This window comes from Hermetia illucens, chromosome 1 (assembly GCF_905115235.1).
Source record: "Hermetia illucens chromosome 1, iHerIll2.2.curated.20191125, whole genome shotgun sequence".
Classification (NCBI taxonomy): domain Eukaryota; kingdom Metazoa; phylum Arthropoda; class Insecta; order Diptera; family Stratiomyidae; genus Hermetia; species Hermetia illucens.
The window spans coordinates 68792721-68819355 of NC_051849.1; the positions used below are offsets into that span (position 1 = coordinate 68792721).

At 43.9% G+C, this 26635-nt stretch overlaps 1 protein-coding gene across 10 annotated transcripts in view; it reads right to left on the reverse strand.

Annotated features, from left to right (window-relative positions):
- Positions 1 to 26635, reverse strand: part of LOC119654275 (potassium channel subfamily T member 2) — a 766604-nt gene that overhangs the window by 184048 nt on the left and 555921 nt on the right. For all 10 annotated transcript variants that reach the window (XM_038059612.1, XM_038059632.1, XM_038059605.1 and 7 more), the window contains 2 exons: positions 14171 to 14265; positions 13852 to 14035 (listed from right to left, as the gene is read on the reverse strand). In XM_038059612.1, coding sequence (XP_037915540.1) covers positions 13852 to 14035; positions 14171 to 14265 — 279 coding nt within the window. The remainder of the gene's footprint in view (positions 1 to 13851; positions 14036 to 14170; positions 14266 to 26635) is intronic.

A 26635-nucleotide genomic window follows, 5' to 3' on the forward strand; every position in this document is an offset into this window, starting at 1 on the left:
GTCCTCATGTATTCCTCGGAGACTTGGGTTCTTAGCAAGAAAAATGGCGAACTCTTCGCCGCGTTCGAGAGAAGAAGCGTCCGAAGAATTTTTAGCCCCTACATGAGGATAGATTCCGTAGCCTACATAACGATGAACTCTATGAGCGACACCATGACCGTCAGGTTGTGGATAAAATCCGGCTCAATAGGATGTGGTGGGAGGGTCACTTAATCCGTATGGATGAGGATGATCCCACCCGGAAAGTCTATAAGGGCAATATCTATGGTAGAAAAAGAAGACGAAGCAGACCCTGCCTAAGATGGAACGATATAGTAGGCCAGGACGCCACACAGCTTTTAGGGATGTCGAATTTGTGGGCGCAAAACCGGGATGTCTGGAGTTCCTTATTAAGGCCGGCCTAGGCCGGATGCCGGTTGATGCGCCGTTGATGATGATGATGAAAGAGGATCATGGTAAACTTCTACCGTCGTTTCCTGCGCAAAGCCGCTCACCATCAGGTGGTACTTAATGTCTTGCTATCTGGTCCTTACTCCAAAGTTTAAATTTATTAAAAATAGCAAAAGTAAAATGTTTCAATTGAATTAAATGTGTTCTTATTAAAAAAATTAGAATTATGAAACTAAATTTGAAAAATCCTAAGAGAGGAGTTCTTCATGTCTCCATTTCTGACTTCTCACTCATACAATCATTTCTTCGCCATGTCGTCCGGACGCATGGCTTTGATAGAGAATAGCAATGGGAAAACCATTTAGAAGTAAGAAGAATCAGTAAAATCGTCTTTCATTAAGCCCGCCATTCATGTACAGTTACTCCAGTCGGTTACACCCGCAGAGCCCACAATGCACTTGCCCATCAGTTCAACTGAATGAACCATCCACATACCGGCAAGAAGTGACATTATTAGTTCAGTTCTGGACCCGTCAGGACTCGCCACCCATTCACCGATGGTGCTAGAGGTTCCGACACAAAAGTGATATCCGGGATGCTTCGTTTACGCGGATCCGGTGTTGAAAACTACCAAGCCGAATCTCTGGTGTCTGGCTGACGCATTTCCAATTTAAGAGCCTTCGCATTAAAATCACTGCTTACCAGGATTTGTCCCTCCGTACCAGAAGCGGCGACCTCCAGAGCATCAGGCGGCGCCGAAAGTCCAGCATCGTCTCATTCGGCGTCAGATAAATGCCACAAAATCTTATCTCTAAATACCGAATCCATATACACCCATTCTCACGACCTAGGGTAAGAATACGAAACAGAACGACGCCCCAAACCCAGATGCCAGCGGTGCCCAATAAGTTGAGATGTCATAAAGCCGGGTCCGTGTTCCGGTATTGCTCGTTGATTAGCACTAAATCGGCCTTTACCTTCGCAGCTGGTGAGTGGTTGCATTCCGGTGCATGTTAATTTGTTAAGTTGACATTTGCTGAAAGGGGAGTGGAAAGTGGAAATTCTCACATAACATATGCATATATTACGTGCTAGGTTCCAATGGGACAAATGTCCGCTCAAATGTTTTTATAAAAGCAATACTCAAAACCTTTCATATCTGAAGCGTAAAGCTTCCGTTTTCCTGACTTGTTTTAAATTGGGAAACGAAATTGAGCAATTATGACAAATGAATTGGAATCTTGCGAGACAGACCAATTTTTGGCCATGGCGCCTCAATTAACAATCCCCCTGGGGAAGAGCCTTCTGCGCTAAACGGACAAGTGTTTAGTTAACAACTAAAACGAATCCACGATTAATGCAGTATTTGTATTTAAGACAGACAGACAATCGAGCGTTGCGGTATTTGGTCTTAGCTATTTGCGAGAGTTAGTTCTTTACTACCCTGGCATTGCTAAGATTGGCCCAAATGAATTATTTCAGCTTTCCGTTCGGAACTTTCTTGTACTTTGAGCAGCAACTACTACTTTTTCTGCATAGCATAAAACTTTTATTTCTTCCATCCTTATTCCTGGCGTGGTCTTCAGATCCGTATTTTCCTCACTGCTTGGGGGTACTTTTTGGACTTACGTTTACATACATGATCGCCACTTGACTAAATCCAAGGCATGTGTAGGCCTACTTCACTTTCTAAGTGGTACATAACCTACTTTGTTGTTAAATTCCCTTCTAATACCAAATTGAATGCCATCTTCATATTTGACGACAATATATTGTGAACTGGTTTGAGGTTTTGTAACTGACTGACTGAGTTCCAGCATAAGAGTTCCCTTCTTCTTATATAGCCGATTTTTGTGGGTCTATCGTCAACTTTCAGGAAATGTCGGCATTTATTCACTCTCCTTGATCAGAGATGGTTATTACCCCGGATGTAATCGAATTTTTTGCTTTCATTTTCATGAAAATGGCTTTCCCCATTACAAGTGCCGATCCCACTATTTGCTATTTGTTTTGCGTTATTAGGAATAGACCCCTTCTACGTTTCGGTAATTTGTTGTCTGATTGGTACATTTAATCATTCACATGACCTCTCTCCTAATGTTTCCAATTCAAATTCCATATTTTTAGAGAGCGTTACTTCCACAAGTAGCTCATATGAGTTGAGTTCAACTTGATCCATTTTGCTCTTGCCATATGCCCTATGTTTTTCTTATTTACATATCACCAGTCGGAATGAAAGTTGGCCTCGTTAACATTATCTGGTAACTAGGCGTATGAGTAGCTTCTTCCAACGTTACCAGCGTACCCTGTTCTTCGAAGAACCTAGGATAGGGGTGGTGGCGCTTTGCTGGAAGGGGTTCGGCACCGAGTACCGATTGAGTCCTTCCCATATGCTGGTAACGTTGAACTTCACATAAGTCAAGTTCCATACTTTTGCGGGCGTCCATTTGCTTACATTTCCTATCGACTAGTTGAATTTATTATTCATATTGAATATAATAATATTTATCTAAAATATTAAATTTTCAATTATGATTATTTCATTGGACTGGGCATGGTATGGTATGAAGTGCTTCGATTTGTATTCATTTGCTGGCACTTTTCTATGATTACTAACTCTACCTTGACCTAGCAGGCATATTTTATCTCTTCCATTCTTGAATGATTTTTCCAATTTCATTTTAATTTGATAATATATTGATTTGAAAGTATACATACATATGTATATTCTTCATCCCTTCCTTCATAAAATTTTATTGAAAAATCAAGCAAGCAAAACAAATCATTTTCCATCATTTTACGAGTCTGCGAAATTGCTTTTTTATTGCAGATAACATTGAAAATGGAAATGCATTTATAATGCTTACTGCCTGTTTGATTTCCCATTGATCAAGTATAAATTGGGTTCAATTTTGCCCAGTATTTATCATTTAAAAGCGTATTGAATTCCAACTGTCCAAATATGGTTTAAACATGGATTAAAATAACAATTATCGTTCGAGATTGTGTCTGGCTCTGGCGGCTATATGGCGGAGACAGATGTTTGATAAAGGCGTGAGCCTTTTTGGTTAATAATGGTAGTCACCATGTGCGGTTCTATATAACAACAAAGGGAAAACGTTTGCGCGAAACACGCCACCAGACCGAGCACTTTGATATATACCTTCAGTTCGACTCTATTTGTCTTCGAATTTCAAATTCTTCCGGAATTTAAACTCGATACAGAATGTGACATTCAGCACCCAGAGCGCCCCCCCCCCGGTTAACCCCGTACAAAGCTTTCTCCCGATGACGTAAGTATCGCCTCCATAATTGCACTAAGGCGATTGCTCGTCTGCAGAAGATCCCCTTCTAGCACTCTCTGGGAAATATCTTAAATTTTCAGGCTTTACAGTGAAGTGAAAGTAGCAGCCAAGTCCTGTAGTCTTACCACGCTTGAGACCATTGAGGCTTGATATAAATTTACTTTAAGAGGCTTAACCAGTGTTTTTGCCTCAAAAAAAGGTGATAATTGTGAATTTTACAAAAAAAAACTAATGAATCGAATTTTTAGAAATGATGAGGATACCTTTCTGGATAAATAATGTATTCATGGTGAAATTTTGGGAAGAAAATATTCGACCACCAACAAGCTATCCGCGAACTCCGGAGCCCACAAAAAAAGTTTCCTCACTTCTGCAGAGATTGTGACTTTTACAGTGCGTCAAATCAAAAAAATAAAAAAGTTCGTTAAACTAGAAGGAAGGAATTTCCCTTAGTTGTGGAAAAAATATAATAAAATTTAATAAAATGGTGTAGTTTTAAAGAAAATGTAAAATTTTGCCCAAAAATGTGATAGTGGCAAAATTGCATTCTGCATGCAATCGAAAACGTGGAGGGTCATTTCATGGATATCTGATATCTTTATTATTGCCAGCAGCTTCTGCCTCCCTGCCCAACACTTTTCGAGGTTTGCTGCCATTCTGGTGCTCAAACGCATCACATTCAACTCCACTGTAGTCAGGCCTTCACGGCAGGTACTCACATTAAACCCCCCAGGACTTTCATGTCAGCGCAACTGGTGCTCAGAGGTGGCGGTGAGAAAGACCCCCCGCCGCCCCGGCAACCCTGTCGGCCAAACTAAAACCAAGTGGCTGAGGAGAACCTCCATAGTGGTGGCACCGGGAGACGCTGTACTCACTTTGCTTCGCCGGCCGTGATGCAGTAGGCGAATGCTCCAAAGGCCTAATTAGGACGATCAAACCCGAGTCTGCACGGGGACTCGTCTGAGGTGGCAAATTGGTCACGAAACCTTACCAGGGGTATACTGGTACCATGGGAACCTGGATAGCACCTGGACTCTCATACTTCGGGTGAACTCCTGTTGTATATGAGTACAGATCGGTTGTTTGCGGTTGGCCCCCCTAGTGGGAGTTTCATGGTGGTTGTGCTCAAGCGAGAAGAGACCTTCGGGCCTCGGCGTGGTGTTGCGTTTGAACACGGGTGCCTTACTCCTTTGTTCGGTAGGGATTTAGGTAATTCTTGCATCCACCAGTATGAATGCTAAACCGTGCACTTGGTATAGACTGGTGCCGTTGTTGCATGTCTCAGCGGGGCTCTGATTGTGGTCACAAAATCAATCCGTGTCTGAAGAGGACCGTAGGATTAACTCTCCACGACAGGTACCTACGTTAAACACTCATGGGCTTAACTATCAGCGCAACTGAAGTCGAGGGGGCAATAAAACGAATGCAGGGACGCCAAAGCGAGGTATCCACTCTCGGCAGAGGGCTTCGGCACAAGATTGCGCCGTAATGTCTTTCAGAGGTATTGCCTCAGGCCACCGCGTGAACCTATCGATGATTGTGAGGCAATACTTGTAACCGTGCGAGTCTCGCAAAGGCCCTATTATGTCGAGGTGTATGGTGTGGAAACGCTTGGTAGTGCGGGGGAATGAGCCCACTTCTTTCCTTACATGCCTGGAGACTTTACACTTCTGGCATGCGATGCACTCTTTGGCCCAGGAATTGATATCCTTGTTCATGGAGGGCCAGAAGTATTTTCCGGTGACTAACCGGTTTGTTGTCCTGATGCCGGGGTGCGCCAAGTCGTGAACTGCGTGGAACACTTCCTTGCGAAATGTGGCCGGAATGTATGGCCGAGATCCCTTTTCCGAGTCTTCGCAGCAGAGCGAGAGGTTTGAGCCGAAGATGGGCAACTCCCGAAATTTGTATTTGGGGTTGGACTTGAGGCTCTGAAGTGCTGCGTCATCCACCTGCGCCTTGGCAATAGCCGAGAAATCGAGTGAGGCGGGGATGTTAAGTTCGGAGACACGAGACAAAGCGTCAGCAACAATGTTGTCCTTCCCGGACACGTGCTGGATGTCTGACGTGAACTGGCTTATGAAGCTCAGGTGTCGAAGCTGACGAGGGGACGCTTTGTCGGGCTTCTGTTTCAAAGCAAACGTGAGAGGCTTATGGTCCGTGAACACTGTGAACGGCCTGCCTTCTAGGGAGAAACGGAAGTACTTGATGGACAGGTATGCGGCGAGCAGTTCGCGACCGTAGGTGCTGTAGTTCCGTTGAGCGGGATTCAACTGCTTCGAGAAGAAGCTCAACGGCTGCCAAACTTGGTCCACCTTTTGGTGAAGGGCAGCACCTACTGCGATGTCAGAGGCATCAACAAAAACGGCTAGGGGTGCATCTTGATGAGGAAATGCCAAAAGTGTAGCATCGGCCAGTTGCTGTCGGGATTTGTTGAACGCGCGGACAGCCTCTTCAGACCACATAATCTCTCGTGTGTCTTTTGTTTTGGGTCCAGACAAGTACGCGTTCAAAACGGACTGGTGATGGGCGGCCTTGGGCAGGAAACGACGGTAAAAGTTTAGCATGCCCAAGAACCTCCTCAACTCCCTCACTGTTTTTGGACGCGGGAAGCTTGTGATTGCTTGCACCTTGTCTGGGTCGGGCTGTATTCCTTCAGAGGAAATGGAGTGGCCGAGGAATCTCACCTGTTGTTGAAGGAATTTGCATTTCTCAACGTTTAGGACTAAACCGGCCTCAAGGAGACGTTGAAAAATGCACTCGAGATGGGCTAAGTGCTCAGACTCAGTAGAAGAAGCGACCAAAACATCATCCAAATAGACGAAACAGAAATCGAGGTTTCGCAGGACTGAGTGAATGAACCTTTGAAAGGTTTGCGCCGCATTGCACAATCCGAAAGTCATTCGGGTGAACTCGAAGAGTCCAAAGGGTGTGCATATTGCCGTCTTTGGAATGTCTTCAGGAGCTACTGGGATTTGGTGGTATGCCTTGGCTAAGTCCAAGGTCGAAAAGATGCGGCAATTCGCGAGGTGATGCGCAAAGTCGTGGATGATTGGAATCGGATATCGGTCAGGAACAGTCTGTGCGTTTAGCCTTCTGTAATCCCCACAGGGTCGCCATTCGCCATTTGGCTTAGGGACCATATGTAAAGGGGAAGACCAACAGCTGTTTGAGGGCCTGCAGATACCCTGTTGAACAAGTTGTTCAAATTCTTTCCGCGCGATAGCCAGTTTCTGGGGTGGTAGAGGACGCACCTTTGAGAAAATCGGGGAACCAGTAGTATTTATGTGGTGCTGCACATTGTGCTTCACTGGTTTCGAGAGACTACACTCGGTAGTAATCTGGCTGAACTTTTGGAGGAGTGTCCGAACACGAGAGTCGGAGATGTCTTCCAAAAGAACGGAAAGGTTATTGTCAGCGTGAGATACCATTTGGCCCGACGAATTTAGTTTGGTTGTGGGGTCTATAAAGGACTTATTTTGCAAGTCCACCAGCAACCCATAGTGACACAAGAAGTCTGCGCCTAATATGGGGAAGCTGACATCCGCCAGGATGAAACGCCACGGAAACGTCCTACGCAAGCCAAGACTCACGTCCACTTGCCTGTACCCGTATGTATTGATGCGGGAGGAATTTGCTGCCGCCAGTTTGAGGGGTTGTGGGTATAGTCGATGATGCTGGGGTACGGGAAGAACCGAAACCTCCGCACCCGTGTCGACGAGGTAGTTGCGCCTGCTGAGGGGGTCGAAAATAGTTAGGCGACGTGGCGCTGCGCTCTGGGTGGCCGTCGCCAAGACCCCCCGCGAACCTAGTTTTTTGCGGTAGGCGCGAATTTGCAAGGTAGCGTACATCTTGTCGCTTTATCTCCGAAGTTACGATGATACCAGCAAATACCTTGGTCCGCAGGCTGCCTTGACGACCTGCTACCCGAACGCCCTTTTCGTGTGGCAGACCGTGAGCGAGCTCGCGACCTGGCACTCGAACGCTGAGCGTCCAACGTCGCCCGCATCTCGGCCACGCTGGCGGTTAAAGCCGCTATCTCGCGCCGTAAGTCGCTCACCTCATCCGACTGTGGTTGAACGGCCGCTATGGTTGGGCGAACGTACACCTCCTGTACCTGGTCGGCCGTCGCTGCTAGTTCCTCCAAGGAACCGGAGACGCAGGCTAGGATCGCCTGCGTGCCCTCCGGGAGTCGACGCAGCCAGAGCGACTTGATCAGATCGTCGCCGATCTTGCTCCCACCCAATTGCCTCATTTCACGAAGCAATTGGCTGGGAGTTCGATCACCCAACGTTAAACCCGCCAGCAAGTGGTCTAATTTTGCCGACTCGCTTGCCGACAGGCGCCTGATCAACTCGCTCTTGAGCTGAGAGTACGATGCCGACTTCACTACGTCGGACACTAGAAGTATGGACTCTTCGTCCAGGCCGACCACCGCGTAGTTGAAACGGGTCGCGTCCGATGTGATGCCGGACATTTGGAACTGCGCTTCCAAATGCACGAACCACAGCTCGGGGTTCCGCCGCCAAAACGGAGGAACGCGTACGGCGAGGGCGGTCACCTGTGGGTCCGAAGGGCCTGCCGCGTCTTTATTGTCAAACGACATTTTTCTTACCGAAAAGTACGAGTTTGTGATGCAGACGCGGTGAGTTTATACTGAAACGCGGTGAAATTTACACCGACACGGCAGGCCGTACCCACAAATGCACGCACGAACCGAGAAAAACGACGACCGAAGCGGACGCTCTCCAGCGCAGACCAAAAACACCAAGGAAATGGAGAACCCGCGATGCGAAACACTTCAACGCCGTCTCTTGCAGCGATTTTTGGTTATTATTATCACAATTTTACTTTAAATATAATTAACAATTAGTGCGATAATAATTTCACTTGATATAACAATAAATAATAATAATAATAATTAAATAAATTTGAAATTGATATTACTAGCTGTCCTCGACGGCGGCGCTGGTTTGAATTCGTCGGGCTGTAGCTGCGGCGTTGGCGGTGCTAGGGACGGCCGTTTGCTGCTGTTGTCGAGTATAATTGTCTGCTGATCTTTGTGCTGCTGTTGCTGGACAACTGGCTGACTGGACCCGTAGACGGACGGGGATGTATGCGCTTATGCGAAGTGCCTGCCTATGCCCGTCGTAGAGTGCGGAAGGTTTGCTATGCGACGTTGTTTACGTCGTCGGCTCGTAGCACAATTATATTGTGCGTAGAAAAGATGTTGATGAATCGCAGCTATTTCCTGCCCTTGGTGGCCTTTTCGTCTAGATGGTGGCGATGATTGTGGCGGCGGCGCTTGTGCGTTTTCCTCGACGGGCTCTAGTATCGGGGTCACCACTTAAGTATAACTTTTTAGGATAATTTTCTTCGAAATTGGAAAGTTCTTCACTTTATTCGTGTTTCAAGCAAATGACTCACAAACTCTCGTCAATTTTAAATGAGATAGAATTTTCTAGTGCGAAATTTACCGAGTTGTAATTGATTACAATATTTTGAATTTAAGAGGAAAACGCGAGTGTTCACCGCCGCGGTTGGATACAGAAGAGACCGACTTATTTCCATGCGGTCCTTACTGTCCCAACCAACGGCATATTTTTCGCCGCTAATTCTCCACTCCCCGGGTGCGTTCGGAAAATTAGTGAGTGGAGAGTTCGCCATCTACCCGTCCGCATCCGCAACATTCGAAATAAATTTCGAATGCCGCAGATCCTGCCGCGCCACAAAATCGAGGAAAGCCAGAGGACCTGACGACATCGCATCTGAGCTCTGGAAAGGGAAGAGCTGAGACCCAACACTGTGACTCAATGAATTCTTTAATCGGATTATTCAGGAAGGTAGAACACCAACCGACTGACAAGAAAGTGCTACAGTTCCAACATGGGAAAAAAAGGATAGTCCATCAGAATGTTCAAATTACCGTCCGATCCGGTTACTTTCCGATACCATGAAGATTCTTGAACGCATTCTTGACAACCGTATTCGCGAAACCGTTGAACTAACCGTGAATCAAGCCGGATTTGTCAAAAACTGCGGAACTAATGACGCAATACCCGCTGCGTGGTTACTCCTGGAGAAACATCGTGAAAAGCATTCCCCTCTTTGCATTGTATTTCTGGATCTAGACAAAGCGTTTGGCCGGGTGCTACACGAACTCATTTGGCATGCTATACGACAGCACTTAGTGCTAGACGAACTCGTGCGCTGGGATCGATTGCTGTACCACGATCCGAAAAGTAAAGTCCGAAGTGTAGCGGGTGTATCAAAACCGCTTCGTATCTCTGCTGGTGTTCATCAAGGAAGAGCCCTTTCACCACTCCTCTTTGTTCTTGTTATGGGCACCGTCACACGGGACATTCAACGTCCAGCACGCTATACACTGCATTATGCAGGTGATGTTTTCCTAGCATCACATAGCAAAAATGGTCTCGAGCAACTTGTCCAGAAATGGAATGATCGCCTCACGCAACATGGTCTCAGAGTGAATCTGAGCAAAACTGAATTTTTGACGACCGATGGCCATGAAACAGGCACAATCACTGTCAGTGGCAGCGATCTGCCCAGAACTGCACGATGGAGAACTGCGTTATCAAATTGCTTCACGCATTAATGCAGCCTGGATGAAGTGGCATTCCACAACTGGTGTTCTTTGTGACCGACGTATCAACGAACGTCCCAAATCTAAAATTTACCGTAATGTTGTCAGTCCTGTCGCTCTCTATATTCTGAGTGTTGACCGACTATAAAAGAAAATGAAAGGCGTCTTGTGGCAATGGAGGCGAAGATGTTGCGTTGGACTAGTAGTGTGGCATGTTTTGATCAAATCGGAAATGAGGATATCTGCGATCGATATGGGGTTGTACCGATCGTGGAAAAATTGCGAGAGACGCGTCTTCGATGGTATGGCCACACAGTTCGCGTTAACAAGAATTCACTTGTCAAGATTGGTCTGAATATCGAAGTCGATGGTAAACGACCAAAAGGCAAGCCAAAACAACGATGGCTTGATACGCTGGTGGGGATTTAAACACCTCGAGATTGCATTCAAATCAGACATTTGATAGAGCCAAATGACGAAATCGATCACGCCCTTGCTTCTGAACGGGACAAAGACTGAACAAAAAGAAGAAAACTTTGAAGCAATAGCACTAACTTATAACTTCAATTATACGTGTTGAACTCGGCTGGCAGTTGCACTGACTGAAGTCATCCTCAAAAGCAAAATTTCCAAAATTCCTTATAGTCAGTGAATATTTATTATCCCCGGCATACGTGACTGCCAAAGTACGACGTTCACGGGTATCTGGCCGAAGAAGTTCTTCAATTTTTATTGTCTCGGATCGGAATACGCTAATAATAGACATGAAATGAAGAAAGTTTGGAGCTCCCAACTAACAGTGACGGTCACTTTCCATGTGCTATATAGCAGAAAGAGGACATTGGCGCGGAATAAGCTCAAATTGATCCTGTGGTTGAGATTTTTGACAAAACAGCGCAGGTGGATTTAGTGGTGTTCATGTGTCGAGTGATATCAAGTTCAATAGCCCCTCCTATTCATTCTACCCATTACTCAAATATGAAGACTGCGATATACGAGTGCCAATCAGTCAGCAATATTTACCTTCAATCCGACCTCATTTATGTACTTTCTAACCTAATCTATCTAATTTAGCCAAGGACATGACTCGGTTTGGGATGCAAACAGATGCCATGACCTTACTCGAGGTGTTTGAAGAAGGGTAACATAATTCATTAAGCTTCAGCACATTACTCAGCCAAGGTAACATAAATAAACTCACAGATAACGAAAATGAAAAGTGTCGGGGACAAAATGCAATTCGGGCGAACTACGGCAGTAAGCTCTTATGAGACTTGACCTCGGTGCAACACTTGATATTTTACGTCTTCTGATAATAGCTACCAGTTTCGCCAGAATGTCCCTCTAGTGTAGAGTATTCCAAATACACTCCATGTTGACGATGTCCGACGAAAAGAATATCAGGATTATTTTGGCTTTGCGACGGCAGGCTGGCGGACGCTCTTCTTCGCAACCTTAACGATCTTTCTTCGCTTAGTAGGGGATGGTAAAATACCATACTGGGCTGGCCGTTGACCAAGATGGGATAGCTATCCTAAAAACCTAAGAAAGTGGCGAAATTGGCCGTGAAGGTTCGTCTGAAAATATTGAAGCTCCACAACCTGACAGTCATGGTATCGTTGATAGATTTCGTCGTTATGTAGGCTACGGAATCGTCCATCCTCACGTAGGGGGCCAACAATTCTTCGGAAAATTCTTCTCTCGAACGCGGCCAAGAGTTCGCAATTTTGTCTGCTAACAACTCAAGTTTCCGAGGAATACATGAGGACTGGGAAGATCATTGTCTTGTACAGTAAGAGCTTTGACAATATGGTGAGACGTTTCGAGCGGAACAGTCTTTGTAAGCTGAAATAGGCTCTGTTGGCTGACAACAACCGTGCGCAGATTTCATCATCGTAGCTGATATCGGTTGTGATTTTCGACCCTAGATAGGACAAATTAACAACGATCTCAAAGCTGTATTCTCCTATCTTTACTCTTCCCGTTTGACCAGTGCGGTTTGATGTTGTTGGTTGGCTGGTTTTCGGTGCTGACGTTGCCACCATATATTTTGTCTTGCCTTCATTGATGTCCAGTCCAAGATCTTGCGCCGCCTGCTCGATCTGGATGAAGGCAGTTTGTACGTCTCGGGTGGTTCTTCCCATGATGTCGATATCGTCAGCATAGGCCAGTAGTTGGGTGGACGTGAAGAGGATCGTACCTCTTGCATTTACCTCAGCATCACGGATCATTTTCTCGAGGGCCAGGTTAAAGAGGACACATGATAGGGTATCCCTTTGTCGTAGACCGTTGTTGATGTCGAATGGTCTTGACAGTGATCCTGCTAGTTTTATCCGGCCTCAATTTTACCCTGGCTATGCTATCATAGGTGGCTTTAAAGTCGATGAATGGATGGTGCAACTGTTGTCCATATTCCAACAGTTTTTCTATCGCTTGTCGCAGAGAGAAAATCTGACCTGTTGCTGATTTGCCTGGAGCGAAGCGTCTTTGGTATGGGCCAATGATGTTCTGGGCGTATGGAGCTATCCGGCCTAGTAAGGTAGCGGAGAATATCTTATATATGGTAGCAATGTGATACCTCTATAATTGCTGCACTGTGTGATATCTCCCTTTTTATGTATGAGACAGATAATGCCTCGTTGCCAATCGTCAGGCATTGATTCGCTGCCCCATACCTTGAGCACAAGTTGATGAACCACTTGGTGTAATTGGTGCCCTCCATATTTAACCAATTCGGCTGTAATTCCATCGGCTCCTGGCGACTTATGATTTTTTAGTCGATGAATTGCACGGACTATTTCTCCTAAACTTGGTGGTGGCAGTATTTGTCCGTGGTCTTCAGTTGGCGGGACCTTCAACTCGCCGATGTTCTCGTTGTTTAGTAGCTCATGAAAGTACTCAACCCATCGCTCCAATATGCCCTTCCTGTCGGAAATCAGATTTCCCTCTTTGTCTCGGCAGGATGAGCATCGAGGTGTGTAGGGCTTCATCCTGCTGACTTGTTGATAAAACTTCCGCGCCTGGTGCGGTTGCTCTCTGTACTTTTCTTTCGTCCAGTCCAAGGCTCCTGTTGTGGGTTCGTAACAAGTTGTTTTCCATGTAGGGTTGTCAGACCTACCCAACCCCTAACCTGGAGGACCAGTTGGTACAATTTGTCCCGTTTTTAGGCGCGGGAGACTCGCCTTCATCCTTCTCCATCTTCAGTTTTTTGTTAAGAAAGAGCTCCCAGCGGTCACCAGGTGGAGGTAGAGATAGGGTTTGGTAGTAGAGCTGTTGGTATTGGTTCAGCAGGCATTTCTCAGGTTTTATGCTCCATCCTGAGTACCAATCCACGTTTCGCCCTGGGACCTATACTACCCTTTGACCATAAGTTTACATATGTTAATTATACTGGAATTATGCTTCTTAAGGTTTTATCATTCGAAATAACTCTCTGATGAAAGGAAGACGAGTAAATAAACAAAATATGTTTTCTTAACTGCTCTGAACAAAATCTACAACATCCGATTGATCATATAATAACAATAAAACAAATTCTCATGAACAAATACTCACCTGGGTAGGAAGGACAATTAACGCAACACAAATCATGATGACCATATACAGTTGCGATGGCCAAATATCGGGCACGAAATCGCCATAACCTACCGTTGAGAAGGTCACCACCACATAGTATGTGCTCTGGAATAGATTCAGGTGGCGATGGCCAGCTCGTTGGAAGTGTTGGATACCGCAGACACTGTGAAGAGATTAATAAGGACACGTTCAGGAAGGAGACACACGACCAAATAACTCATTTTGTATGGTATCTTATCACCGGCAGGTGTAATAATGAGGGCCATAATGACTCGGTGGAATTAACTAAATCACTCACCTGGTAAACACAAGACACAACAAAGTGGCCGACAGAATCATCAATTGCTGTGATAAGGCAGACTGAGATTTCTGCATGGCACGATGAAGATCGTTCTGGGGATAAAAGAAAGAGAAAGGAAAGAAATTAAGTCGGTTCGTTATTAGGACTCTATGGAGCTTACTTATCCTGTGAAATTAGAAGAATGTCATTGTGAGCAAATTCGACTTGGTTTCCCGATTTGTATTTTATCTACGTTTAAATTGAGTGTAGTGTTTTTGAAATCTACCTCGTGGTTTTAGAAAGAATTAGTACATCCAATATACATACAGCAGTTTGTACAGCCAGACATATGTATAATCCTCATAATTTCAGCGATTCATCCCACTAAAGCCCTCGGTAATTATCTCAGTTTATAATTATTCGAGATGCTACAAATGGTATCCGTTTAAGCCACAATTTGTGCAAACAACCTTAGCCAAACCAAGCACGGGAATGCTGCAAATGACACTTTCTTGATGCAACCGGAAGTTACCATGGCAACTTTCTTCCCTTTTGCAAATTTTCCACTGCAATGCAAATCCTTCTCTTGCCCCAGTCGCTACCAGCAAGTTTGCAATGCAATGCAATTATTGTTTAATTATGCTCGAGTGCAATATCTGATGATATTCAAATTGAAATTAGGAGCGTTTCCATTTGGAGTTTGTTTGCCTCATTTGGCAGTGCTTGCAATTCGTGACTGACCCCGGTTTTATTAGAAATTGCTCCTTGTGAATTTAAATGATGTTCTTAATGGGATGAATTTTATATGAAAGAGGAGCTTCTAGGTTGAGGCAACTCAATGGAAGTTCTTCTGGGGAGAGTTAGGGTAAATCCAAACTTATAGATATTGTCGGTAACTTTTGATTAAATGTGAGAGAATTATGCTCTGAATACCAAATAAATTGCGGAACTGGTTGAAGATATAACTAGTATGTAGTTCAGATGGCATCCTGAATTTAAACTAGGGGATCTGAAACCGCAACGGGGCAACGTATACTGAGGGTAATTTGTTTGAGTGACTCCTTCATCATGGAAGCTCTGAAAATAGCTAGCAAAGGATTTTCGAGTACTCCCTGCGTTAAAATGTAAACATATGAAAGTGAAATGCAAATTAGTTGTGGGAAAATTCTAAAATTATTTCAGGGGATGGTGAATTGTACCCCCAAAAAGCAAGTTTGTATAAATGCTATCTCAACGTTCGAAACATGTAGCTTTGGGATAACTGAATGACTCTTGTTCAAATCTGCCATTAGATAGTAATAAATCTGATATTATTACTATCTAATGGCAGATTTAAAATGAAATCAAGCAAAAGCCGGAATATATTTTGTGTATGAAGATAGAGAAATATTAGGTTGTTGCACATGAAACGGCCGATTTGGTACTTTGAAACGACTATAAAGCTTATAAAAATTTATTTATTCAATCACAATAGGTGCCAGTCGATTCAAAACACTTTTCCCAGCGAGATACACGAGTATGTATGCCAGTTTCCTAGAAGTCAAACTGTCGGGTGTTGATAAAGTTGTCGAAGGCAATTTTGAGAGCCCCTTCATTCCTAATTTGTTTTTCCGCCAAAAAATGATCCAAGTGGTTAAAAAAGTAGTAGCCGGTTGGTGAAAGGTCCGGTGAATATGGTGGATCAGGCAGAGTCTCATACTGCAATTCGTTCAACTTTTGAAGCGTTGTTTTCGATACATGAAGTCGTACATTGTCATGAAGGAGTATCACACCATCTCTGTTGACTTATCTCGGCCGTTAAATACTCAATTTTTGGTGTATTTCCTCGAGTTGGACATATTATTTCTGTGCATTTATCGTTTCTCCAAGTGCCAAAAAGAATAGTGGATAGCTCCAGCTGTAGATAACCATGTGGCGCAGCGGGGTTAACAACATTCGAAATTTATTTTGAATGTTGTTAATTCGATTGACAGGTGTCTTCCGTGCAGGACATCAAATAGGTTAGTCACCGAGAAATACTTCTGGCCCTGCATGAATAAGGACATCAACTTCTGGGCCAGAGAGTGCATCGCATGCCAAAAGTGTAGGGTCACCAGGTGTGTAAGTAAAGGAGTGGTCTCATTTCCCCACACTACCAAGCGGTTCCACACCATACACCTCGACATCGTAAGACTTTGCGAGACTCGCACGGTTTCAGGTATTGCCTTACAATCATCGGCAGGTTTACGCATGAGGCAGTACCTTTGAAGGGCATTACGGCGCAATCTTGTGCCGAAGCCCTCTGTCGAGGGTGGATCCCCCCTTTGACGTTCCTGGAGTGATCATTACTGATCAGGGAATGCAATTTGAGTCCACCCTTTTCTCGGAGTTAGGCAAACTCCGGGGATTCAAACGTCAGCGAACTACGGCTTACCACCCACAATTCAATGGGATACTAGAACGTTGGCACCGGACGCTGAAAGCGGCCATTATGACTCGCGATGATCCGTCCTGAACTCAGGTCTTGCCTCTTGTCCTACGAAGAACCCGCCGAGAGGAATTTGCTGCTAGCCCCGAGGAGCTGGTATACGGGGAGAATCCAAGGCTCCCAAATGATCTGGTCTTCGACAAGAGATCGGGTCTCACAGATTCAGGATTGCTGCTGACAACCTTCGCCACATGAAAGCCACACTTCCCACACGACACTTGTCCACACCTGCCTGCGCGCCCGGGGAGCTGGATACGTGCGCGCATGTCCTGGTCAGAACGGATGCTGTCCTGAAGCCACTGCAGCCCTCACACCAGGGCCCGTACCGTGCTCTCGAGCGGGGAGAGCATTTCTTCCAGCTCGAGATCGGGGGACAGAAAAGGGCTGTCTCCTTATCCAGACTGAAGCCCGTTTGCGCCCCAAATCAACGTCGCGTTCGCTTCGCCGTATGATGGGGAATGGGGGCGGACCGATGTGATAACAACATTCGAAATAAATTTATTTCGAATGTTGTTAATTCGATTGACAGTGGCCACCACCAGTGTTCTCCGTGGCGGAGCAGGCTGTGATTTAGTAAAAAAATAATTGAATTAAAAAAATGGATAGGGTGACAATTGATTTGTGAATTAAGTAAGAAAAGGATTAAAAGTTATGAAGTTTTTGTTAGCACTATATTTTAAATTATGAAATAAAATAAAGTTTTTTTTGAAGATCGATTTTTCGCTAAATGGTAAACATTTGATTTCATGCAGTGAAAATGACCAAATTGTTATTTATGATTACGAGAAAGGAACTCAGTGAAGTCGAAAAAATACGGGGTGGACATTCCACGCACGGCAACAACACAGCAATTCGCAGTAAGTCAAAAACCAAACAGTAACCATTACCTTCTTCGGATGGAGACTCGGTTTCGGCATATGCTTCAGTGGCTCGTCAGTATCTAGCCATTGCGCTGATCGGCGACGATTGCCGTATAATATCCACTTTTCATCACATGTCACTATTCTGCGCAAAAAGCGATCGCTTTTGTTGCGGGAGAGTAAAAAAACTGCACATTTCCATTCGAAACCCCATGTCTTGCTCCGTAAGGGCGTGCGGAACCCATTTGTCGAGCTTTTCCAGCCAGGAAACTGTCGAATAGTGTACGCCCAGTTTTTCTACAATGTTTCTCACAGATTTACGAATGTCGGGTTCGACTAGCAAACGCAGCTCGTCGTTGTCAATCGATGGTCCTGGATGTCCACGTGACTCACTTTGAAGGTTTACGTCGCCTGACCGGAATTTTTCGTACCACCGTGGTTCGTTCGCTTACTGTATCAGCTCCAAATGCGCCGTTAATGTTCCTGGTTGCCTCCGCGGCTTTATGACCGAGTTTGAACTCATACAGGAAGAGTATAGGTTCTTGGTTCTTCTTCATCCTTTCTTTCTTTCACAACGATGGTCAAAACTGAAATGACTTCTTGATTAAATGTAGGAATATTTACACTTCCTTAACCGACACCAACAGCGTCAACTGGTGGTGGTTTGATACAGCAAAATCGCAACTAACTTCATTTGATTGCCAAATCGATCATTTTCTGTGCAACAACCTAATACTTCGAATCGGTAATGGGAGCAAATGTCACCTAGATTAAGGTTACTTTGGAAAAAGGAGGAAGAATCATCGTCTTAGTTGGAAAAGTACAATATACTGCATTGCTAGGATTTTCGCGAGGTTAGCTCTGCTGATAACAACTTAGTTAGATGTTGATTCTACTGGTATCTATGTCGTTGTGTCCGGCTTGTTTCTTAGGGAGAAATACTAAAAAGAAATCGATATTTCGAGGATCAGTTGTCCTTTTCCTCAGTGAACTTTAACTTCATTAGTTAGATGCTCTAAAATGCTGCCCTTCAGACCTTTATTCCCGACCCACAACGTAACAATTATATAATCCCTTTTCCCCTGAAGAATGTTCTAGCGTAGATGCCGGGCAGCTTTATCAGAATCTCTGGATGCAATTCCAAGGGCACTTTTATCGTTCAAAGCGTTCCTCAACTAATGATTGAAAGGCACATGGAAAGAGGGCAATTTGGTTTGCCCGAGAGACCGGAGGTAAGTCCAGCACCAGTCTACGAAGTGCCTTGCAATGGCGCATGTAGATCAAAGCACCTTTATATGGTGACCAGTGTTTCACTCCACAGGCAGAGCTGGTTAATACGTCGGTATTTCAATGCACAATTGAGTACCAGTTTGTTAGACGCAATGATAGTGTAAAAATGATCTTAGATGGAATTTAATGGATGCCAATGTGATCTTATTGGTACATAGTCATAGGCCAGACGTTCGTCAACTTCGTAGGCTCTCTCCGTAGAGTTCGGTTGGAGCCCTGGCTTGTCCAGTGCAAAGTTGTCACGGCGGTGTAACATAATTTCATCCCCGAACAGAGAAACAGAATAAAGGTTAATCAATTTTTCTCTTATGGAAGAGATAAATAAAGTACAGTAGGAATTATTTCACTTTGCGAAGTCTTACCTGACTTCTCTTAGCAACAGGTCCCCCTACAGGCGGATCAAGCAGAGTCATTGAATGTTGTTAAAAAATGGTGGCGTTATAGAGTAAAAGCTTCGAAAAAATGATTGGGTGGCCTCTTTTGTCAACGCCCCATGGCGAGCCCCGATCCTGTCAAAAAATCGCAATAGTCTTTCGGAAGAGGTGCACGGATATTTGTGCTCTGTAGGAAACTTGATGGTGCGGTGGCAAAAACTGGGACAAGGACGCGATTGCAACAAAAACGACTCTATACTCATCTACTTACGTAGATCGCCCACTCAATATGATGATCTTGTAATTGTACTAATAATGAGAACATGTTCTCATGAGAATATACTATATCATCATAAGCTGCTGCCATTTTTCACCGCCACTGACAACAAAGCCCCATGGGACCATTGCAGCTCAACATTGCGGTTGTAGTTACGGTAGATTGTTGGCTTGCGAATCAAACCACAGCAAATGGAATGGTTTCGATTCGGTACGAAAAGAGAAAGAATTATGGCATTATGTTATGCCTATGCCACCCGCCAGTTAATGAGAACAACGATATTTAGCCTACCGGTCGAAGAATATTTCTAGCAGATTCTAATGGAAAAATCTGATCGTTCTTCACATTCACCAGTACTGTTGACATTTGGGGGAATTGCACCTGCTGTGCCGCAGAAGTCGAGGAGGGAATCAAACGACTGAAATCGGGGAAACCATTACGACATCTCGTCAAGCCTTGAAAAGCCAAGAGGTGGCACGCAACACTCTGGTTTAGTCAACTCTTTAATTGTGTTATTGAGGAGGGTGGAGCACCATCCGACTAACAAGTCAGCACTACCACTCCTACCTGGAAAAAGAAACGTAGTCCAGGAGAATGTTTAAATTACCAATTCGTCCAATGCAAAAGGCTTTTGAACCCATTCATGACAACCATATACGCCACACCGTAAACCAGGTGTGTCAAATACTGCTTAAACACTGTGAGAGGTATTGCCTTCCAATGTCTGCTTTTGACCGTATGGCACACAAACTCAGCGATTTTAATAGCTTCGATCAATGCTATCAGCCAATGGTGAACTGCATTTTAAAATTGTGTTACGCATCAATGAAATGGCATTCAACATCTGATCTTCTGTGTGGTCGATTCATCAAGGAACTTCTCAAATCTAAAATTTACCGTAATGTCGTCTGCCCTGCCAGCCTCTGTAGTTCTGAGTGTTGGCTAATTATGAAAGATAATGAATGGCGCCCCGCAGCAACGAAGACAAAGATATCGTATTGTACCAGTGGCGTAACATGCTATCATATATCATATCCGAAATAAGGACATTCGCAATCGATATGAGGAAGCACCAATCGTAGAGAAATTGTGGGTGTCTTCGATGGTATGGACATGTAATTCGCGTTGCAGAAAACACCCTTGTCAAAATTGGTCTGAGCATCAAAGTCGATGGGATATGAGCAAAACGCCGGGAAAAATAACGATGGCTTGATAAACTAGATAGTGATTTTGGAGTCTCTCTTTTCCATTCATCTAACCAGACAAAATGGCGCAACCGATCAAGATAAATTGACCTCGTTTCTGAACAGCACAAAGGCGGGACAAAGCTTGAAGAAAAAGATTGTGTATTATATTGTTTTCAATGATGATCACAAAACCTTTATGATCTTTGACATTAAGGTGTTTCGTATCGTAAAATCGGTTGATGGATATAATAAAATGAAATTTGCCAATGAGACGAGTCTCCGAAATTATTTCACTGTTGATAAGGAATGTTTGTAATACCATTTTATGTTGGCTAATATCATTCACTTTTCAGTGGTGGATTATAGCGGAACTCGATTTTTTCCGCGAGGAGTTTGACAATTAAATGTCCACTTTTCTTTCAGCTTTTGTATTATATTTTGGTTGGATACCGTAAACTGGTTCATGCTATATATGCGTTCTACGATTATGCTGCTTTGATTTGGAACGTCGTTTGCCTTAAATGTTAGAAATTAAAATTTACTTCTTCGGTTTTCCAGCACGAAGGTATCGCAAGTAAGCAATTGGATACACTTTACCTTTCCTGAGTTTATTTGGTTCTGGTTCCAGCTCCACCTGGACACCACAAACCTTTGCCTAATTTTAAAATGAAATGTAAAATGGTTTTTGACTGCGAAATCAAACTTTTTAGTGACTTTCCTATAGACCAGCCCTGTAGGAATATCAATATTGCCTTTTTTGCTGGGACTACGTATAAGCTATTACATTCGATCTACTGAATTAGCGTATTAACCAGTGAGGAAACTATGATGGTTACGCAAGTAGATTGGCAGAGGTCTGGGAGTCTAACGGTTTCATGTCTTCGGAGATGACTAAAATGTACCTACCTAAACACGTCTGGACTTTATTTGACTGGTCTTCTGCAGTTTTTATTTGTATTTTAGGTGAAGACTGGATACTGGCTTGATTTTTGGGTTTCGAATGCCATCGGCGCTTGATGTCTATATATTTAAGGTGTACAAGTATTTGCTTTAAGTAGTTTGAATATGGAGTTGATCAAGGCGGGGTATGTGAGAATCCTTTTTGGGGGAGCATTCAGTACAGTACGAAACAGACGTCAAAAAAATAAAAAAACAAGTCGGAATACCGGAAGCTCGCGCTTCGGGTATAAAGGTTTTGTGTTCATCTTATGTAAGAAATTGGAACACACATTTTTCTATCCGTGTATAACTACAATTCCAACATAATCCTTCATATTTTTCCAAACTCGAGACATATGTACATATTACAGCCATAGATATTACGTTCAGCCTAAACAAACAAACTGCCTATTTTCGAATACTGTACACATATAGGCACGTATATAGATTGATCGTACCCATATTTCCGATTTACTTCTTATACCTATCTGAATTAGGCACTACCCGCAAAGTCCATTAGCACGCATATACACATGTCCCGTTGAAACAATTGATATTCATATATAATTGATTAAAAAACTAAAACAAAATAATTCTTTTCCACCCAATTCATACGAACTTACTTCGTTGCGGTATTGACGAATTGATATGTGATGATGACGTCATGCAGGTTGTAGGGTGCACGAAATTCACAAAAAATTGTAAAGTTTCACCCTCAATAACTTTGTTAATAATAGTTTGATTTTCTTCAAACTTCACCAAATTGTGCGTTATCTTCTTCTTTATATGCACGCCAAATTGTGTACTTTTGGGATGAACATAAGGGGGGTGCCGGGTAAATTTCTAAAATGTGGAAATATACTATTATTAACTTTATTTGTGCAGATATCGGAACCGGATATATTTTGAGGCCTAGATTTCGTAGAGATGCACTACTGCGATTTTTTTCAGATTTTTCGGTTGGATAAGTTCTGCGAACGAGACCTGTTACACTTTTTGATGATCATATTTTGAGCCCTCACTCCCCTATGTTTCACCCAATATTAAATATTAAACCAGTTTCGAAAAGCACTAATTGAGATCTTTCATTTGATACCCCATATGGCTACATTCTGTGAAAAAAAATTTTGCATCCTCCTTTCACATGTATGGGGAGCCCCCCTTAAACTTAATACAAAACGGCGTCAGTTACTGCATGTAAAGGGAACGGCAGATCACATACTCCTACCAATTTTCGTGACGATCGGTTTAGCGGTTTCTGAATAAATCGGCTGTGATAGACAGACAGACAGACAGAGACCCACGATTTGCGATGGAGAGAAGGAGCTTAAACCAGGTGCTGGGCAGGAGCGGGACCCCGGAGAGCTTGGTTCCTGAGATGCTGGAGTCCGAGGAGAAGTGGCTTGCGGTTAGCTCCGCAATCATCCAAATGCAGGAGGAGTTGCTGAAAGAACAAAGAAGGAGGAAAGCTGCAAATAGGAGAAGTATGAGTGCCTAAGAGCAAACCTACCCTGCGAAGTAATACCTCAATGGTGGTCCCGCGGGGTTGGGGCTGGAGAGACCGGGGGTGGTTTTTAGTGGGTGTGAATCCCACACGCGCCCGCTGTTGTTCCGCCGTTCGGGCGGCGGAGCTGCGGCGGACGTGTCTTTCTAAGATTTTCCACCTCCGTGTACGCACAAAAAAAAAAAGAAAAAAAAAGACAGACAGACAGACAGACAGAGGGGGTGGTGATAGACAGGAAGCTCAGCTATAAGCAACACTTACAGTATGTTTGTGATAAATCATCCACTGCTAGTATGGCCCTGGCGAGGATGATGCCGAACGTGGGAGGGCCACGGCATACCTCTAGGTTGCTTATAGCCAGGGTGGTGACCTCGATCATGCTCTATGCGACCCCAGTTTGGAGGGAGGCGTTGTGGATGTCAGGGAATGCTACCAAACTGAGTTCAGTCTACAGGAGGACAGCCCTGAGGGTATGCTCTGCCTTCAGGACTGTCTCAGATGATGCAGCATTCGTCATCTCTGGAATGATGCCGATTGACATCTTGGCAGATGAGATGGCGAATATATACCATGCAAAGCCAACCTCTTCCTCATCGCGGACGAAGAACGCTGAGAGGGAGAGATCCATAAATAGATGGCAAGAGCGGTGGGAACGCTCGGGAAAGGGCCGGTGGACGCACAGGCTCATTCCTGCCATCAAGGAGTGGTTGGAGAAACGACACGGTGAGATTAATTATAATCTCACCCAGTTTCTCACGGGATACGGAGGATATCTCCAATACCTTCACAGCTTTAAATTGGAGACCTCACCCGATTGTCCAAATTGCAATGGAGTCCCAGAGGACCCAGAGCATGTATTCTTCCACTGTCCGAGATTTGTGGAAGAAAGGAGGAATCTAGAGGAGACTCTAGGAGAGGTGCTGGTACCAGAAAATCTGGTACCGAAAATGCTAGCACATCAAGAAAATTGGGATGCGGTCAACTCCATGATTGCATCTATTCAAGATAAATTGCGAAAGGCAGAGGAAAGGAGAAAAGCGCGGTCACGTGCGCCGCGTATAGAAGAAAGGTGACAAAGCTAGAGTGAACTGACTCCGCCCCGTGATGTAATACCTTATGGTGGTTCCGCGGGGCAGGGAGGGAGTCGGGGGTGGTTTTAGTGGGTAAAAATCCCACACGCTGGTGTGTCCAGACCAGTGTCTTTTTGAAGATTTCCACCTCCTCAACAAAAAAGAAAAAAAAAAGACAGACAGACAGACGGACAGACAGACATCGAATCGATTCTAATAAGGTTTTGTTTCACACAAAACCTTAAAAAGGCGAAAGGTCTTCTAAGTGTTTATTCGGTAAGGAAAACTCGAAATTAAGTGAAATTTATTATAAAAGGGCTAATTATGGGTGTCCTGATAGGCATTCTGCCTAGGCTAGATTAAGGTAATTAGATCGAGGGCAGATATCACTTGAAAGCTCCAAGCGTACGTGAATAGCATATCGTCGGAGTACGCTGCCCGGTACTATTTCAAACGAAGAACTTGATCGGTGGACATGCATGTCACCAGCACACCATATGATCGGATGACTTATGTGGCAATCATTAGATCACACATTAACGGGGTGGCAATTCCAATGCTGATTACGCATGCAGGAGAGAACGAGTTCGTGGTGCAAACACTTAGCGAAGAATAGGAGAGGAAGAGTGCACGCGTCTCAGGATATCCTGGGGGGAGTTGAAGCGCAATTCTGCGAATCGTTAATGCTGTCACTGAGGTGTTGTTGACAAGCTAGTCCCCACCAAGGGGTGAATGGCAACCATATGTAGTAGTTTTATTTTTCAAAGGCAGTGTACCCGGAGGTCGCAATAAGTTACACTTGCCATAGACCCTGCATTCTTCTCCCAAAATGTTTTCAGTGAATTTCCAAAACTGAGTAAGTGGAATCAGTGTAACAAAAATCAAGGTAACAAAGAAGCAACAGAACTGAAGAAGAAAGTAAAGTACAGTTGAACAACTTTACTTTCAGAAGCTTTAGATATTAAGATGACCTATCCCTCGTTGCAGTATAAAGGATAAAATAATACAAAAGTCAAAAAGCCAATGATGTCTCTGTTTGCAACAATGGTCTATTTCTTCTATATAAAGGGAAAGATGGCTTGAAATTCACAAAACTTGAATAAAAAGTATTCCCTTAATGGGAGGCAAAGTTAAAGAGGACATAAAAAGCATGCATTTGGCAAAACATTCTAAGTTCTAACCAGGCAGTTACTTGGAGTATCTTCAAAGGACGACAAAAGTGGAAAACGTTTTGGTAAATTATTGAGGCAAATGACAACTAGCTTTTTTCTACAGAGCAGGATGTGCGAACAGAACGCACTAAGTAAGGTGATATGCATTTCTTACCAGTGCCATTAATCTAGCAAGATGAACAAAAGTGTGTTTAGAAGAACAAAGTTTGAGACACTGATGCCACGATATCACGTCGATACAGTAATTCATCGTTTTTTGGGGGAGGATTGGATATTGTTTTAAATTTCAGCGTGAACGACCTGGATTTTAAGGACTAACTAACGAATTTTCATATTATAATTAGTGGCGGAATCCAACCTGGTAGGGTTATTTAGAAAAAAATCAGACCACTCTAGCATGGGTACTCTCGGATTCTGGAGTGTTACATTAGGAATATTGAAGCTTATGTGGGTAGGTAGCCCACAATGGTAACAGTAGGTCCCAGTTTTTCGTCTGTCTTTGTAGAAGTGAATGGAAAAGTATAATCTTTACGATGTTTATTATTGCCATGAACCATTATGTGTCGTGTAACATCATCGTTAACATATTAAACGTTATCTTAGGAATCAATTCCACGACGCGAAATTGAGGGGTTTACTGTCAATTTTATAATATTTTTGCTTTGGTAAGAAAATTCGTGAACCAAGAACCCGGGAATTGGTTATGAAATGTTATCGAAGATGCTAATAAGGACGAATTTTCTTTCACGAATGTTAGCTATTCTACTCAAATGAATACAGAATGCGGTTGATTTGAGGTCACCTCGCCACTTGCCTTCTCCAGCTTGAATCAGAAATGCAGTAGTATAAGCAAGACAGCCTGGGTTTATTTTTCTTTCAACGTATCTTTGGTTTGTTGTGAGCGTCAGTTAGATGTTTATGTAGTGGATGCAATACCGGAGAGGAGTTGTTACGTTGAATATGATTTCCAGCAATACACTTTAGACTTTTAAGTATAATAATATTCCGTTCGAGCGGTCTAACCTTATGCCGTAAGTGAAACAAAAAGAAAGGCTACGGTGGGCTCTACTGAATTATGGTAGCGAAAATTAGTTTCAGGACCACCCTCCATCTACTGGAGATTAGGCCAAGTTGAATCGTTTGGTTTAAATATATCGTTTAGATTGCGACTTAGATCCAGTCACTTATCATTTAAATTCGTAGGAAGTCTGCAAACTTTGTAACAGGAAGGTGAAATCCTGTAACAAGTACATGTAATATATTCAGAAGTACATGCTAACGTACTTCCGTCAAATGCTATAGGCAATGATTACAGCTGAGATACTAAACTTGACTCTTCCACT